At 47.2% G+C, this 18,287-nt stretch overlaps 1 protein-coding gene across 1 annotated transcript; it reads right to left on the reverse strand.

Moving 5' to 3' along the window:
* Positions 1-345: 345 nt before the first annotated feature.
* On the reverse strand, positions 346-6,247 carry si:ch211-199g17.2 (uncharacterized). The gene is made up of 8 exons (XM_014143072.2): positions 5,554-6,247; positions 4,131-4,180; positions 3,953-4,030; positions 3,688-3,827; positions 3,168-3,290; positions 3,000-3,057; positions 2,528-2,851; positions 346-1,652 (listed from the first exon to the last, which is right to left on the reverse strand). Exons 2-8 carry the CDS (start codon positions 4,153-4,155, stop codon positions 1,381-1,383), a joined length of 1,020 nt encoding a protein of 339 aa, XP_013998547.1. The 5' UTR covers positions 4,156-4,180; positions 5,554-6,247; the 3' UTR covers positions 346-1,380.
* Positions 6,248-18,287: the final 12,040 nt, after the last annotated feature.

The raw sequence follows: 18,287 nt of genomic DNA on the forward strand, positions 1-18,287 counted from the left end.
GGATTAGACCCGCCTGTTGTATAAAAAAACCATAGAAACCGGAGTGTATAAAACAAACACAGAAAACACCTGTCCATTTAAAACAACAAAGTCAGTGTCTAAAGCACCACTAGAATAATCATCCGTGGTAGTTAGACCCAGGGAGGTCCTGGTCCTGGAGCTGCTCAGGGACCCAAGGCAGGGATGTGGACCCAATAGCCTACTCTGTGACAGGGAGGGCTGGGGAGGATGACTGGGCCGTGTCCCGGGGGGACAGGAACTCTCCGTGTCCTGGAGGGAATGGCTGTGGGGGGGGGGGTCTAGATCTCTGTACTCCTGTGGCTGCACGCCCCCCATGCTCCTGAGGAAAGGATCAAGGTATGGATGGGGTGCAATCCCCTGGGTGAGTGGATAGCGAGTGTACGGGAGGGGCTGGGGTTTGAACCCGATAGGGTTAGTGGGAAAGAGGTGTGGGCCAGGGTTGGTTCTGATCCCATCAGAAACAAACTCGGTAAGGGTCACGGTTCATTCTGTGGCCCTCTGGGTAAGGACCAGGGTGTGTCTCGTAACCCTGCGGACCTGTTCTATAGGTGTCAGGGGTCAGCTGTTTGGCTCTGTAGGACCACGCTCCTCTGAACTCTGACCTCTGAACTCACACAACTGCACCTGCTATGTCACCCATACGAATGCTCATGTCTCCTCTGTGAAGGAATGGCCCTGCCTGATCCCTATGAAGTGCTATGTCATGTCTGAGAGCTGCTGTGTCAACCTGAGCTTCTGTAAACCCCTGCGCCTGGTTCCGTTGTGGAGGCTGGCCTTGAAAATACTGTTGGTGGTGAAAGCCAGAGTTTACCTCCCTCTCTCTCAGCTTTCCTCCCCCATGACCCCCATTTCTCCCCCTCCAACTCCTTCCTGAGTTTCAGCTCTGCATTGTTCCTCTTTCTCCATCAACTAACAGTCAGTTAGCCTCGCTCCTGTAGCATACAGTTGTCCCTTCTCCTGTTTGGTACATTCTGTCAGTTGATCTTTCTCCTGTTTGGTACATTCTGTCAGTTGTCCCTTCTCCTGTTTGGTACATTCTGTCAGTTGTCCCTTCTCCTGTTTGGTACATTCTGTCAGTTGTCCCTTCTCCTGTTTGGTACATTCTGTCAGTTGATCTTTCTCCTGTTTGGTACATTCTGTCAGTTGTCCCTTCTCCTGTTTGGTACATTCTGTCAGTTGATCTTTCTCCTGTTTGGTACATTCTGTCAGTTGATCTTTCTCCTGTTTGGTACATTCTGTCAGTTGATCTTTCTCCTGTTTGGTACATTCTGTCAGTTGATCTTTCTCCTGTTTGGTACATTCTGTCAGTTGATCTGACAGAATGTGGGATGGGTGTGGGATGGGGCTGGGTGGAGGCATCTATGGTGGGGAGTGAAGGGGTAAGGAGTGTGAAAGGGAGGTTTCCAGGCTGAAGGAGTTCCTCTCCAGCAGCAGGGGACCGTCAGTCATAGACAGAATCACCTTGAACACCGGCTCACAGCGAATCACCTTCGATGCAACCCCCTGTAGTCCCGCCTCCTCAGAACCACCCAGTGATGTCTGACCTCCATCTGTGACATAATCAGGGGTCGGTGAAAGAGAGGGGTCATGCTGCCATGGTAACGCTGACGCAGGACACTTTAGTGAAGCACCTTTAGTGAGAGAGGAGAGAGAGAGAAAGAGAGGAGGGGACAACGAGAGAGGGAATGCAACAAAGAGGGAGACGGAGAGAAAGAGAGAGGACACACAGAGAAGAATGATAAATGACAGTAGAGTGTGAGATGAACAGATGAAGACATTTTACAGGACAACCATTAATGGACAGTTTTCTTGTAAAAGACCCACCTACCCCCAATAGACAACAGCAACCTGATTAGAAACATGTAGCAGGGAATGATTCAGAGATAGAAGGAAGTAACATTAAAAAATGAATTAAGCCAACTGTCAAATAGGCCTTTCCCACACGGTGGTGCCCAAACCAGACTTTAACCACCAGAACAAAGTTTGCGTATCATCCCATGAGGTTACACATAAACTGAAGCTGGAGACTCATATCTCCCTTACTAGCTTTGAGCACCAGCTGTCAGAGCAGCTCACAGATCACTGCACCTGTACATAGCCCATCTGCAAATAGCCCATCCAACTACCTCATCCCCATACTGTTATTTATTTTATTTATTTTGCTCCTTTGCACCCCAGTATCTCTACTTGCACATTCATCTTCTGCACATCTATCACTCCAGTGTTTAATTGGTATATTGTAATTACTTCGCCACCATGGCCTATTTATTGCCTTACCTCCCTTATCTTACCTCATTTGCACACACTGTATATAGACTTTTTCTACTGTATATTGACTGTATGTTTGTTTTACTCCATGTGTAACTCTGTGTTGTTGTATGTGTCAAACTGCTTTGCTTTATTCTTGGCCAGGTTGCAATTGCAAATGAGAACTTATTCTCAACTAGCCTACCTGGTTAAATAAAGGTGAAATAAAAAATAAAATTAAAATAAAACATACACTCACCAATCAGAGGCTTGGTTTCATGGAAAAACCTCTCCTCCTTCCCCGAGCTGAGTTGTGATTGGACAGAAACACTCTGCCGCAATATAGGGGACTTCTCTGATTGGCCAGATGAGTTCCTCCGGGCAGTCGGACTCTTCCATAGGACAGTTCGGTTATCAATCTGGACAACAGGCTTCTCAGGTTGGACGTAGAGCCTCTGAGGTGATATAATGGTTCTCTGTGATCGGATGGCGAGATACTCCGACTGGACTGATGGCTTCTCTGATTGGCTCTTGAGATTTCTCTGCTCCCGCCCAGTCCTGATGGCATGCAAGAGGATGAGAGCTGGAGGAGGTGAAAAGAGATAGAGAGGGAGAGGGGGAGAGATACTATGGACAGAGGAAAGGTGGGAGGGGGAAGAGGGGAGGACAGAGTGAGTGAGGTAAACGGGTAATAAACAGAGGGATGAAAGAGGAGGAGGATATAGACCGACCATCGATGTCACTGTGCAACGTCATCTCCTCATAAATGGCAGCATCCAACTCCAGCACCTAACAGAAAGACAGGAGATTTGTACACACACACACACACACACACACACACACACGTCTTGCGCACACACACACCTGCCCGCACAAACACACAAACACCACACGCAGACCTGTACGTCCCCAGTTCCTTCTCTCTTCTCTAGTATTTGAGCCATCTCCATAAGAGGCCGGGCCAGCATTGACAGGTCAGGACTCGGCTTCCACTCTGACACAAAGTGAGGGTGATCGACTTTCTATACAATCACAACCAAGGGAGAGAGGAAACACACACACAACAGGTGTCAGTGTGTCCTCGGTCCGTGTACCTGACCGTCAACCACTATCAACAGATATGAGAATAATCCAGAACCAATCTCGTCACCATCAACCTGCACCTTGAGCATCACAAATAGAACACTGGAAATGATGTGGATTGCAGAAACTCTAAATATGCTAAACATGGTGTTGATCGCTCTAAATTAAACATTTTGTAATCTGAAATATTACCATTACAAAACTGCATTAGGCTAGTTGTATGTCAGTGATAGTGTAAAGAGATGTGAGAGTTAACTGTACACCTATTGCAGTAACACATCAGGACCATAAAGTAGCCTGTGAATGAAGAGCTCAGATCCAGAAAACCACACTCACTATGTATCTGTATCTATGGAGACTCCCCATGATGTGGCTCCTGACGTCAGCCTTACTGAGACGACACACACACACCTCACACAGGTACACCGCCTCAGAGTCCCGGCCGAGCGTCACACACTCTGTCACGTAGCTCAAACCTGAAACACACACACACACACACACACACAGGTCAAAGTAGACACATTGGTCAAATACCCCATACATGTATCACACACATACAAACACACAGATACACACACATATACACACGGCTGTTCCTGACCGATGATGGGCTGCAGTCTGTTCTTGTTGTTTAGATACACCCTGAGGGCGATGGACAGCAGGCTCTGCCCACACACAGCTACGTGACAATGAGAGAATGAATGAATGAATGAATGATGAATGAATGAATGAATGAATGAATGAGTGAAAGAATAAAGAAATGATAACCCATAGGCTACCTTTATGTGCTCGTTCAGGCTGCATAGTGGCAGACTAACACCCTAACAACCTAAAGGGAGAGAGGGAGAAAAGAGAGAGGAGGAGTTAATGAGGGAGAAGGAAAGGAAACACTATGTATGCAGACACCACAAAGTGGCGCAACTACACCACTAGTAATATCTGTATAATGTATTAGCTAGCTGCTAGGCTACACCACTAGTAATATCTGTATAATGTATTAGCTAGCTGCTAGGCTACACCACTAGTAATATCTGTATAATGTATTAGCTAGCTGCTAGGCTACACCACTAGTAATATATGTATAATGTATTAGCTAGCTGCTAGGCTACACCACTAGTAATATCTGTATAATGTATTAGCTAGCTGCTAGGCTACACCACTAGTAATATATGTATAATGTATTAGCTAGCTGCTAGGCTACACCACTAGTAATATATGTATAATGTATTAGCTAGCTGCTAGGCTACACCACTAGTAATATATGTATAATGTATTAGCTAGCTGCTAGGCTACACCACTAGTAATATCTGTATAATGTATTAGCTAGCTGCTAGGCTACACCACTAGTAATATCTGTATAATGTATTAGCTAGCTGCTAGGCTACACCACTCTCTACATCTGTGTCAGTTTGACTTTTGCCATTTCATAGCACCCATTTTTAGGTGAATTACATGTAATCTGATTATTAAAAAAAAACAAGCTAATCAGCTACTTTACCAGCAACAAATATTGTAATCAGATTACAGATACTATAGAAAAACTTGAGGATTACATCTTGGATTACTTTTAAATTCAGAAAGGATGTTTGCAAATAAAATTACATTATGACACTTTTCTGTTTTCTCAACCACATTCAAATCCGAGTTGAAAAAAGCCCCAAGTTTGTTTGTTCCACCTTAGCAAGTCTGACCACAAGTCAGAGACCACTGTGAAGACACACCAAATGCATTTTATGGATCTTCTTCTAAAGTCTCTTGAGGGGAAAGTAATCCAAAAGTAACTGAAAGTAATCCGAGTTGGGTAATCCAAAAGTTCAGTTACTGATTACAATTTTGGACAGGTAACAGGTAACTGTAACGGATTCTGCCTGCCTGACTAACTATCAATATTTTTTTCCCAGCTGTTTATCAAAACTAAAGTAATATCCAAGAAACTTAACTGAAACATCAGAATAAAAACATTTTTACTAATTAACTACCAATTCAGAGCTCGTATGAAACTTAAGGATAAATGTCTCGCCAAACTAACGTTAGCTAGCTAATCCATTCATAGACACTGGCTAGCTTCTAGAAATAACATTTGCTAATGAAACTCCGGTGATAGTTAGCTACATTACATAGAAGCCAGCAAGCAGCTAACCTAAGTAAAAGTTGTTAGCCATATGCTAATTAACGTTTAAAAATAATATAATGAACACCTACCTGTCTGTACACCACGTCGGAGTAAATGGTGTGTTTGATATGTCTGTCTGAATGAAGTTAAAACTTTTAACAAAAAACGTTTAACTTAAAAAATAATAATAATACATTACAAACACTGATTATTAGCAATTTAGCGACCACACTACGCAAGGACTACAAGAGGACAGTTGCTCACACCGCGGGGGAAAGTCGAGAGAAGAGCTAAGCTCTTAGCGATAAGGGAGATTTATTTCAGTCTTTCCTTTCCTTGCCAAAGAGTTTGAGGTGATGATAAGATAATGATTATTTATTCGGTCAAATGATCCACAATAAGATTCTAGTCTTTGATCCCCACAGGCAACCCGCGAGAGCTCAAAAAGTTTCAATTATCTTGTCACGCATGGTGACATGAAGTGAACTTAGCTATACAACACGAAATAACAAAACAGCCACAAAGACCGTTTCTGTATGAAGAGTTCCCTGTGTAATGACAACATCAACTGAACAAAACCCTCTGCCAGCCAAACGTGGACTGCCATGCGAAAAGATGACCATCCTCAGTGAGCTGTCTGCCTGTCTCTGTCCTTGTGTTTCCTATCTGCAGCGATTCCCAGACGTGCTCTCTATCTGGCTCTCACTACTCAGCAGCTGATAAAATCTTGGAACAGCTTCCCTTTCTCACCCCCTTTCCTTCATCCAGAGAGGCAGGTTGGTGGGTTTGAAGGAAATGAAATGAGGCGAGTCCACAGTCGCCCACCTTTTATCCTGTTTCAAGAGTTACACATGTGTCTAGTGACACAGTGTTTTAATTGTATTCAATGTATCATCATTTATTTTATTAACGTAATCATATTAAATAGAGGATATATTTTTTTATGTTGCTTGCTGCTCATTCATTAGAAGTGTATTGCAGAAATATTGCTATTGGAATGAGTCTCTGCTTATAAGGAGAACAGAAACAATGGAAAAGCATTGGGACTGGTATAGACTGGTGCCAGCTGTATTATGAGCAGGGGTGCAACTTTCACTGGGAACAGGGGGGGACATTCTGAAGTTGTATTTTTGACCCCCTCCACCCGGGTTTTATCATTGGAATACTCTTCTACATTTACACACACTGTACATAGATTTTTCTATTGTGTTATTGACTGTACGTTTGTATATGTGTAACTCTGTGTTGTTGTTTTTGTCGCACTGCTTTGCTTTATCTTTGCCAGGTCGCAGTTGTAAATGAGAACTTGGTCTCAACTGGCCTACCTGGTTAAATAGAGGTGAAAAAATATATATCTCTTGAGTGTTTATCCGACTGGATTAAATATATATATATATATATATATATATATATACTGCTCAAAAAAATAAAGGGAACACTTAAACAACACAATGTAACTCCAAGTCAATCACACTTCTGTGAAATCAAACTGTCCACTTAGGAAGCAACACTGATTGACAATAAATTCCACATGCTGTTGTGCAAATGGAATAGACAACAGGTGGAAATTATAGGCAATTAGCAAGACACCCCCAATAAAGGAGTGGTTCTGCAGGTGGTGACTGCAGGTGGTCTACAACCCACACAAGTGGCTCAGGTAGTGCAGCTCATCCAGGATGGCACATCAATGCGAGCTGTGGCAAGGTTTGCTGTGTCTGTCAGCGTAGTGTCCAGAGCATGGAGGCGCTACCAGGAGACAGGCCAGTACATCAGGAGACGTGGAGGAGGCCGTAGGAGGGCAACAACCCAGCAGCAGGACCACTACCTCCGCCTTTGTGCAAGGAGGAGCAGGAGGAGCACTGCCAGAGCCCTGCAAAATGACCTCCAGCAGGCCACAAATGTGCATGTGTCTGCTCAAACGGTCAGAAACAGACTCCATGAGGGTGGTATGAGGGCCCGACGTCCACAGGTGGGGGTTGTGCTTACAGCCCAACACCGTGCAGGACGTTTGGCATTTGCCAGAGAACACCAAGATTGGCAAATTCGCCACTGGCGCCCTGTGCTCTTCACAGATGAAAGCAGGTTCACACTGAGCACGTGACAGAGTCTGGAGAACGTTCTGCTGCCTGCAACATCCTCCAGCATGACCGGTTTGGCGGTGGGTCAGTCATGGTGTGGGGTGGCATTTCTTTGGGGGGCTGCACAGCCCTCCATGTGCTCGCCAGAGGTAGCCTGACTGCCATTAGGTGCCGAGATGAGATCCTCAGACCCCTTGTGAGACCATATGCTGGTGCGGTTGGCCTTGGGTTCCTCCTAATGCAAGACAATGCTAGACCTCATGTGGCTGGAGTGTGTCAGCAGTTCCTGCAAGAGGAAGGCATTGATGCTATGGACTGGCCCGCCCGTTCCCCAGACCTGAATCCAATTGAGCACATCTGGGACATCATGTCACGCTCCATCCACCAACGCCACGTTGCACCACAGACTGTCCAGGAGTTGGCGGATGCTTTAGTCCAGGTCTGGGAGGAGATTCCTCAGGAGACCATCCGCCACCTCATCAGGAGCATGCCCAGGCGTTGTAGGGAGGTCATACAGGCACGTGGAGGCCACAAACACTACTGAGTCTCATTTTGACTTGTTTTAAGGACACTACATCAATGTTGGATTAGCCTGTAGTGTGGTTTTCCACTTTAATTTTGAGTGTGACTCCAAATCCAGACCTCCATGGGTTGATAAAAATAATAAATGGAAATCCAATTTATGTGATTTTGTTGTCAGCACATTTAACTATGTAAAGAAAAATGTATTTAATAAGATTATTTCAGTCATTCAGATCTAGGATGTGTTATTTTAGTGTTCCCTTTATTTTTTTGAGCAGTATATATATATATATATATTATATATATATTATGTCCTCACTACTTCAAAAACCAAAGTTGTGGCACTGATTACGAGAATAGGCCACTATCAGTATCAGGTGTGAAGGCCAAGATGGGACAGAACTCTCAGAGGAAAAGAGTTCAATGTCAATATCATAATTCATAGTGAGAATATCTGTCTCCGAATTCATAAATAGATCATATTTACTGATCATTAAAATACTTAAAACTGCTACTCTGAGATGCTCTTTGAGTACGGGCCACGTTGTATCCTGTTTGGAATACTTAATGCTCACGACTTATCATGTCTCCAGCGACTGTGTACATCTTCTATTTAGCTGACAGTCCAACAGACACTGTCCTGAAAATGACGTGTTGGGTAACGTTAGTATCTCTATGTCTCAGTAATGCTTGTAGGATTCTGAGTTGTGATGGTAAGGGAGAATGTAGTAATTTTATGTCAAAATGTATATCAAATGAGATTTTGTTTTACTACAATGTAAAAACAATTTAAACTGAGCCATGTTGGTTTAAAAAGCTGACTCTTCCAAATGAAAAATTTGGAAGAGTCAGTGTAACCCCCGCTCCATCCGTTGATCCCTCTGCTTCTGTCCCACCGGACTGTAGATCATCGCTGGAGGTTCTGGGCTGCGGGCCGCTGCTGGAGGCGCCGGACCGTCGCTGGAGGCTCCGGACTGGGGAGCGTCGCTGGAGGCTCCGGAGTGGGGAGCGTCGCTGGAGGCTCCGGACTGGGGAGCGTCGCTGGAGGCTCCGGAGTGGGGAGCGTCGCTGGAGGCTCCGGACTGGGGAGCGTCTCTGTAGGTTTGGGACTGGGGACCGTCGCTGCAGGCTCCGTGCCATGGATCATCGCTACAGGTTCCGCGCCATGGATCATCACTGGAGGCTTTGTGCCATGGAGTATCAGTGGAGGCTTCGGACCATTGATCATCACTGGAGGCTTCCTACGTGGAGCTGGAACAGGTCTCACCGGACTGGGGAGACGCACAGGAGACTGGGTGCGCAGAGCAGGCACAGGGTATACTGGGCCGTAGAGGCGCACTGGAGGTCTGGAGCTTAGGGCTGGCACACCCCGTCCTGGCTGGATGGTTATTTGAGCCCAGCAAGGGTGGAGCGCTGGCACCGGACGAACTGGGCTGTGCTGGTGAACGGGGGGTACCGTGCGTAGAGCAGGCGCAGGATAACCTGGGCCGAAGAGACGCACTGGAGACCAGATACGCTGAGCCGGCGCACTTCTTCCTGGCTGCCGGCCAACTCTAGTACGGCAACGGTGAGGAGCTTGCACCGAGCGCACCAGGCTGTGAGTGCGCCCTGGCGACACAGTGCGCATCACCGCATAACACTGTGCTTGCTCGGTCACTCGCTCCCCACGGTAAGCACGGGGAGTTGGCTCAGGTCTCCAACCTGACTCTGCCAATCTCCCCGTGTGCCCCCCCAAAAATCTTTTTTGGGGGTGCCTCTCGCACTTGCCTCTTGGTGGATATAGTGCCTCGTAGTATCGCCGCTCCGCTCTTGCTGCCTCGATCTCCTCCTTAGGACGGCGATACTCCCCAGCCTGCCTCCAGGGTCCTTTCCCGTCCAATATCTCCTCCCAAGTCCATTTGTCCTGCTGATCCCTACCACGCTGCTTGGTCCTTTGGTGGCGGGTGATTCGGTCACGGCTGTCTAAAGGATCGGACCAAAATGCAACATGGTTATACTTCCACATATTTATTTATTCCGTGAAACGTTGCGATACACAAATAACTAGACTAACAGAAAACAACAAACCGTGACGCAGAGAGAAAATAAACACTACTCAAAAGATAATCACCCACAAAAACAGGTGGGACAAACATCAGCTTAAAACCAGCTGCCTCTAATTGGAGATCATACCAAACAAAACCAACATAGAAATACAAAACTAGAAACTGAACATAGAAATACAAAACATAGACAAACACCCCCTGTCACACCCTGACCTACTCTACCATAGAAAATAACAACTTACTATGGTCAGGACGTGACAATAACAAGTGCAAACTGTATATTTTGTTTATGTATACTACACTTTTTAACATTTACTTTTTTAGATACAAGACAGAATATTTTAATTGCAAATCAAATGAATGTTAAATAAGTAAATATTCAGTTGATGGTGGATGTTTTTCTGAATGTGTGTTATTGTAGGTGTATTATTACATTGAATGTTTACATTATTTCTGTATCTTATATGATTGTGTTCTTAATAAAATGTGGATAGGCCTAGGCCGTGTTGTCTTCCACACTTGGAATACAACTGTTTCTGTTCTGGTGTCCTCAGTGTCTCTTATCTTCACTTCAAACCTGCACTTCTTTTCTCTCTCTTTACTCCTCCACTCTCCCTCCCCTCCTGTCGACCCTGGCTGTTTTGACATTTTACTCTGGCCTCTCAGTTCCCACCATATGCACACAAACACTCACATACAGTGGTGTAAAGTACTTAAGTAAAAAATACTTGAAAGTACTTCATAAGTTATTTTTTGGGGGGTGTCTTTACTTTACTTTACTATTTATATTTTTGACAACTTTTACTTTTACTTCACTACATCCCTGAAGATAATAATGTACTTTTTTCTCCAACATTTTCCCTGACACCTAAAAGTACTCGTTACATTTTGAATGCTGAGCAGGACAGAAAATCAAATCAAAGTTTATTTGTTATGTGCGCCGAATACAACAGGTGTAGACCTTACAGTGAAATGCTTACTTACAGGCTCTAATCAATAGTGCAAAAAAAGGTGTTAGGTGAACAATAGGTAGGTAAAGAAATAAAACAACAGTAAAAAGACAGGCTATATACAGTTGCGAGGCTACATACAGACACCAGTTAGTCAGGCTGATTGAGGTAGTGTGTACATGTAGATATGGTTAAAGGGACTGCATATATGATAAACAGAGAGTAGCAGTAGCGTAAAATGGTCCAATTCACACACATCATGTCACGACTCCTGCCGAGGGTGGCTCCTCTCCCTGACTCCTGCCGAGAGTGGCTCCTCTCCCTGACTCCTGCCGAGGGTGGCTCCTCTCCCTGACTCCTGCCGAGGGTGGCTCCTCTCCCTGACTCCTACCGAGGGTGGCTCCTCTCCCTGACTCCTACCGAGGGTGGCTCCTCTCCCTGACTCCTGCCGAGGGTGGCTCCTCTCCCTGACTCCTACCGAGGGTGGCTCCTCTCCCTGACTCCTACCGAGGGTGGCTCCTCTCCCTGACTCCTGCCGAGGGTGGCTCCTCTCCCTGACTCCTGCCGAGGGTGGCTCCTCTCCCTGACTCCTGCCGAGGGTGGCTCCTCTCCCTGACTCCTACCGAGGGTGGCTCCTCTCCCTGACTCCTGCCGAGGGTGGCTCCTCTCCCTGACTCCTACCGAGGGTGGCTCCTCTCCCTGACTCCTACCGAGGGTGGCTCCTCTCCCTGACTCCTGCCGAGGGTGGCTCCTCTCCCTGACTCCTGCCGAGGGTGGCTCCTCTCCCTGACTCCTGCCGAGGGTGGCTCCTCTCCCTGACTCCTACCGAGGGTGGCTCCTCTCCCTGACTCCTACCGAGGGTGGCTCCTCTCCCTGACTCCTACCGAGGGTGGCTCCTCTCCCTGTTCGGGTGGCGCTCGGCGGTAGTCGTCACCGGCCTACTAGCTGCCACCGATCCCTTTTCCTTTTCTGTTTGTTTGGTCTAATGAGTTTTACCTGTTTTGTATTAGGCTTGTTAGTTGGGCTATTTTAGCCCGTAAGCCTGCCTGTGTGTGTGTGTGTGTGTGTGTGTGTGTGTGTGTGTGTGTGTGTGTGTGTGTGTGTGTGTGTGTGTGTGTGTGTGTGTGTGTGTGTGTGTGTGTGTGTGTGTGTGTGTGTGTGTGTGTGTGTGTGTGCTACAGATTCCAAGGTTGTTAAACATTCCACACTTGGAATACAACTGTTTCTGTTCTGGTGTCCTCAGTGTCTCTTATCTTCACTTCAAACCTGCACTTCTTTTCTCTCTCTTTACTCCTCCACTCTCCCTCCCCTCCTGTCGACCCTGGCTGTTTTGCCTTTTATTCCAGCCTCGCAGTTCCCACCACACACACACAATCTAAGGAGAGACAGACGGGCCTTGTTGTAAAAGGGTTGGAATGTGCATTTATTCAAACTGTCCTTAACAGCATCATCATTAACAGAGGCATCAGATAGTAAACAAACTCAACTGTTGCAAACACACACACGTACACCACTCTCTCTCTCTCTCACACACACGCACACACGCACACACACACACACACACACACACACACACACACACACACACACACACACACACACACACACACACACACACACACACACAGCCGAAGCCGTGGCAAGTGAGATGTGTGTGCAGAGCATAGCGGAATTAGAACACAAGCTATTGGGGGGGGGGAAACCTCAAACAATGTGAGCTACCTGATAGTGGTACTAACATTTAGGTAAATGTTGCATAGGAGACTTCAGTGTTGTGAGTGGGCAGCTGAATGACTACGGATGTGTAGTTCTGTACTGTGATTGGCTTAGACATCAGGGAATACAGGAAGAGTTTGTACACATGAAAACAAGGAACAGAAACACTGTTTTAGCACCTGAATCAACGGCCAGCCTTTACTAAAACACACACACACACGTTAGCTCAGCTGGACAGAACGGAATGGTAGTACTGTACCAGAAATTCTGCAATCACCTAACTGTTCGTCTACCATGGTGTTTGTTATTACAACAAGTATTTCAATAGTACTGTAATTGTACTCTATAAGACATATTAGGTGAAGTTATGGCAGTTTGTGATGTCACCGGGATACAATATATGAAATAAAAACAGTTTGACCCACAGAATGGAGAAGAATCCATGACTATTAAAACATGAGGATCATCTTAACACAGCGGAGAGTTTACATCACATCCAAAATAGGCAGCCACATATTCTCTCAAGAGTTAAGAAACTGATTAAAGAGACAAACACAAAACCAACCACGTGAACATGAATCTTCATCACAATAATAACATTTAAAAAAAAAACACACTCTGTGATGCCAGAGAAGGTAAACAAAGGCACATCATCATCATCAACAACAACAGACGCAAATGTAGGACTTTGTCCCAATGCTCTTAACGTCGATTGTTTCCTTCCTCATCCTCCTGCTTTCCTACTGTCCTCTCTCATTCCCTCCCCCTGCCAACACCAGACTACTCAGCTCACAGAAGACTGGACAGGTCGAAGCTAAGTAAATTGCTGTTTTTATTTTCAGTTTATTTCAAAAAAAAAATGTTTAGGGGTGTTTGTTACTCAACCCATTACCCAGAATACAACTTGCCTCTCTCTCTCTCTCTCTCTCTCTCCCTCTCTCTCTCTTTGGTTTTCTCTATACATCTAACCCTGTATCATCTCACCTCCCCCACCACCCTCCTAACACACACACACACACACACACACACACACACACACACACACACACACACACACACACACACACACACACACACACACACCACACACACACACACACACACACACACACACACACACACACACACACACACACACACACACACACACACACACACACACACACACACACACACACACACACACACACACACACACACACACACGACCTGTGTTCAAATACATGAGTATCGGGTATTTAAAATACTTTTCCTGTGTATTTGAGTATTTTCTAATACACAGTCCAAAATAAGTACTTTTATTTGAGTATTTTAATAGTTATTTGGAAAAAGCAAATAGTTTACCAAATTGTATTTGAGTTAAATGCATGGGAGTGTGTTGGAGTATTATCAAATACTTTCCAAGTTTATTTCCAAATACAATATAATATTCAACTACTTGTCTTTTCAAATAAAATATATCTGAATACTTACTTCGAAAGTACGTGTATGTGAAAGTAATTGAGATATTTGAAATTGTATTTGAAACCAGGTCTGACACACACACATTCACGCATTCACACAAACACACACACACACACACACACACGCACACACACACACACCCTCTTTGTCTGATATTGTTACCATATAAGCCCCCTCATAAACCCTGTCCCTGTCTTATAGCTCGTCGTGTGGGGTCTGTCTTATAGCTCGTAGTGTGGGTGTCTGTCTTATAGCTCGTCGTGTGGGGTCTGTCTTATAGCTCGTCGTGTGGGGGTCTGTCTTATAGCTCGTCGTGTGGGGTCTGTCTTATAGCTCGTCGTGTGGGGTCTGTCTTATAGCTCGTCGTGTGGGGTCTGTCTTATAGCTCGTCGTGTGGGGTCTGTCTTATAGCTCGTCGTGTGGGGTCTGTCTTATAGCTCGTCGTGTGGGGTCTGTCTTATAGCTCGTCGTGTGGGGTCTGTCTTATAGCTCGTCGTGTGGGGTCTGTCTTATAGCTCGTCGTGTGGGGTCTGTCTTATAGCTCGTCGTGTGGGGTCTGTCTTATAGCTCGTCGTGTGGGGTCTGTCTGTCTTATAGCTCGTCGTGTGGGGTCTGTCTTATAGCTCGTCGTGTGGGGTCTGTCTTATAGCTCGTCGTGTGGGGTCTGTCTTATAGCTCGTCGTGTGGGGTCTGTCTTATAGCTCGTCGTGTGGGGTCTGTCTTATAGCTCGTCGTGTGGGGTCTGTCTGTCTTATAGCTCGTCGTGTGGGGTCTGTCTTATAGCTCGTCGTGTGGGGTCTGTCTTATAGCTCGTCGTGTGGGGTCTGTCTTATAGCTCGTCGTGTGGGGTCTGTCTTATAGCTCGTCGTGTGGGGTCTGTCTTATAGTTCGTCGTGTGGGGTCTGTCTTATAGCTCATCGTGTGGGGTCTGTCTTATAGCTCGTCGTGTGGGGTCTGTCTTATAGCTCGTCGTGTGGGGTCTGTCTTATAGCTCGTCGTGTGGGGTCTGTCTTATAGCTCGTCGTGTGGGGTCTGTCTTATAGCTCATCGTGTGGGGTCTGTCTGTCTTATAGCTCGTCGTGTGGGGTCTGTCTTATAGCTCGTCGTGTGGGGTCTGTCTTATAGCTCGTCGTGTGGGGTCTGTCTTATAGCTCGTCGTGTGGGGTCTGTCTTATAGCTCGTCGTGTGGGGTCTGTCTTATAGCTCGTCGTGTGGGGTCTGTCTTATAGCTCGTCGTGTGGGGTCTGTCTTATAGCTCGTCGTGTGGGGTCTGTCTTATAGCTCGTCGTGTGGGGTCTGTCTGTCTTATAGCTCGTCGTGTGGGGTCTGTCTTATAGCTCGTCGTGTGGGGTCTGTCTGTCTTATAGCTCGTCGTGTGGGGTCTGTCTTATAGCTCGTCGTGTGGGGTCTGTCTGTCTTATAGCTCGTCGTGTGGGGTCTGTCTTATAGCTCGTCGTGTGGGGTCTGTCTTATAGCTCGTCGTGTGGGGTCTGTCTTATAGCTCGTCGTGTGGGGTCTGTCTTATAGCTCGTCGTGTGGGGTCTGTCTTATAGCTCGTCGTGTGGGGTCTGTCTTATAGCTCGTCGTGTGGGGTCTGTCTGTCTTATAGCTCGTCGTGTGGGGTCTGTCTTATAGCTCGTCGTGTGGGGTCTGTCTTATAGCTCGTCGTGTGGGGTCTGTCTTATAGCTCGTCGTGTGGGGTCTGTCTTATAGCTCGTCGTGTGGGGTCTGTCTTATAGCTCGGTCGTGTGGGGTCTGTCTTATAGCTCGTCGTGTGGGGTCTGTCTTATAGCTCGTCGTGTGGGGTCTGTCTTATAGCTCGTCGTGTGGGGTCTGTCTTATAGCTCGTCGTGTGGGGTCTGTCTTATAGCTCGTCGTGTGGGGTCTGTCTCTATAGCTCGTCGTGTGGGGTCTGTCTTATAGCTCGTCGTGTGGGGTCTGTCTTATAGCTCGTCGTGTGGGGTCTGTCTTATAGCTCGTCGTGTGGGGTCTGTCTTATAGCTCGTCGTGTGGGGTCTGTCTTATAGCTCGTCGTGTGGGGTCTGTCTTATAGCTCGTCGTGTGGGGTCTGTCTTATAGCTCGTCGTGTGGGGTCTGTCTTATAGTTCGTCGTGTGGGGTCTGTCTTATAGCTCGTCGTGTGGGGTCTGTCTTATAGCTCGTCGTGTGGGGTCTGTCTTATAGCTCGTCGTGTGGGGTCTGTCTTATAGCTCGTCGTGTGGGGTCTGTCTTATAGCTCGTCGTGTGGGGTCTGTCTTATAGCTCGTCGTGTGGGGTCTGTCTTATAGCTCGTCGTGTGGGGTCTGTCTGTCTTATAGCTCGTCGTGTGGGGTCTGTCTTATAGCTCGTCGTGTGGGGTCTGTCTTATAGCTCGTCGTGTGGGGTCTGTCTTATAGCTCGTCGTGTGGGGTCTGTCCTATAGCTCGTCGTGTGGGGTCTGTCTTATAGCTCGTCGTGTGGGGTCTGTCTTATAGCTCGTCGTGTGGGGTCTGTCTTATAGCTCGTCGTGTGGGGTCTGTCTTATAGCTCATCGTGTGGGGTCTGTCTTATAGCTCGTCGTGTGGGGTCTGTCTTATAGCTCGTCGTGTGGGGTCTGTCTTATAGCTCGTCGTGTGGGGTCTGTCTTATAGCTCGTCGTGTGGGGTCTGTCTTATAGTTCGTCGTGTGGGGTCTGTCTTATAGCTCGTCGTGTGGGGTCTGTCTTATAGCTCGTCGTGTGGGGTCTGTCTTATAGCTCGTCGTGTGGGGTCTGTCTTATAGCTCGTCGTGTGGGGTCTGTCTTATAGCTCGTCGTGTGGGGTCTGTCTTATAGCTCGTCGTGTGGGCGTCTGTCTTATAGCTCGTCGTGTGGGGTCTGTCTGTCTTATAGCTCGTCGTGTGGGGTCTGTCTTATAGCTCGTCGTGTGGGGTCTGTCTTATAGCTCGTCGTGTGGGGTCTGTCTTATAGCTCGTCGTGTGGGGTCTGTCTTATAGCTCGTCGTGTGGGGTCTGTCTTATAGCTCGTCGTGTGGGGTCTGTCTTATAGCTCGTCGTGTGGGGTCTGTCTTATAGCTCGTCGTGTGGGGTCTGTCTGTCTTATAGCTCGTCGTGTGGGGTCTGTCTTATAGCTCGTCGTGTGGGGTCTGTCTGTCTTATAGCTCGTCGTGTGGGGTCTGTCTTATAGCTCGTCGTGTGGGGTCTGTCTTATAGCTCGTCGTGTGGGGTCTGTCTTATAGCTCGTCGTGTGGGGTCTGTCTTATAGCTCGTCGTGTGGGGTCTGTCTTATAGCTCGTCGTGTGGGGTCTGTCTTATAGCTCGTCGTGTGGGGTCTGTCTTATAGCTCGTCGTGTGGGGTCTGTCTGTCTTATAGCTCGTCGTGTGGGGTCTGTCTTATAGCTCGTCGTGTGGGGTCTGTCTTATAGCTCGTCGTGTGGGGTCTGTCTTATAGCTCGTCGTGTGGGGTCTGTCTTATAGCTCGTCGTGTGGGGTCTGTCTTATAGCTCGTCGTGTGGGGTCTGTCTTATAGCTCGTCGTGTGGGGTCTGTCTTATAGCTCGTCGTGTGGGGTCTGTCTTATAGCTCGTCGTGTGGGGTCTGTCTTATAGCTCGTCGTGTGGGGTCTGTCTTATAGCTCGTCGTGTGGGGTCTGTCTTATAGCTCGTCGTGTGGGGTCTGTCTTATAGCTCGTCGTGTGGGGTCTGTCTGTCTTATAGCTCGTCGTGTGGGGTCTGTCTTATAGCTCGTCGTGTGGGGTCTGTCTTATAGCTCGTCGTGTGGGGTCTGTCTTATAGCTCGTCGTGTGGGGTCTGTCTTATAGCTCGTCGTGTGGGGTCTGTCTTATAGCTCGTCGTGTGGGGTCTGTCTTATAGCTCGTCGTGTGGGGTCTGTCTGTCTTATAGCTCGTCGTGTGGGGTCTGTCTTATAGCTCGTCGTGTGGGGTCTGTCTGTCTTATAGCTCGTCGTGTGGGGTCTGTCTTATAGCTCGTCGTGTGGGGTCTGTCTTATAGCTCGTCGTGTGGGGTCTGTCTTATAGCTCGTCGTGTGGGGTCTGTCTTATAGCTCGTCGTGTGG

Source organism: Salmo salar, chromosome ssa14 (assembly GCF_905237065.1).
Source record: "Salmo salar chromosome ssa14, Ssal_v3.1, whole genome shotgun sequence".
Taxonomy (NCBI): Eukaryota; Metazoa; Chordata; class Actinopteri; order Salmoniformes; family Salmonidae; genus Salmo; species Salmo salar.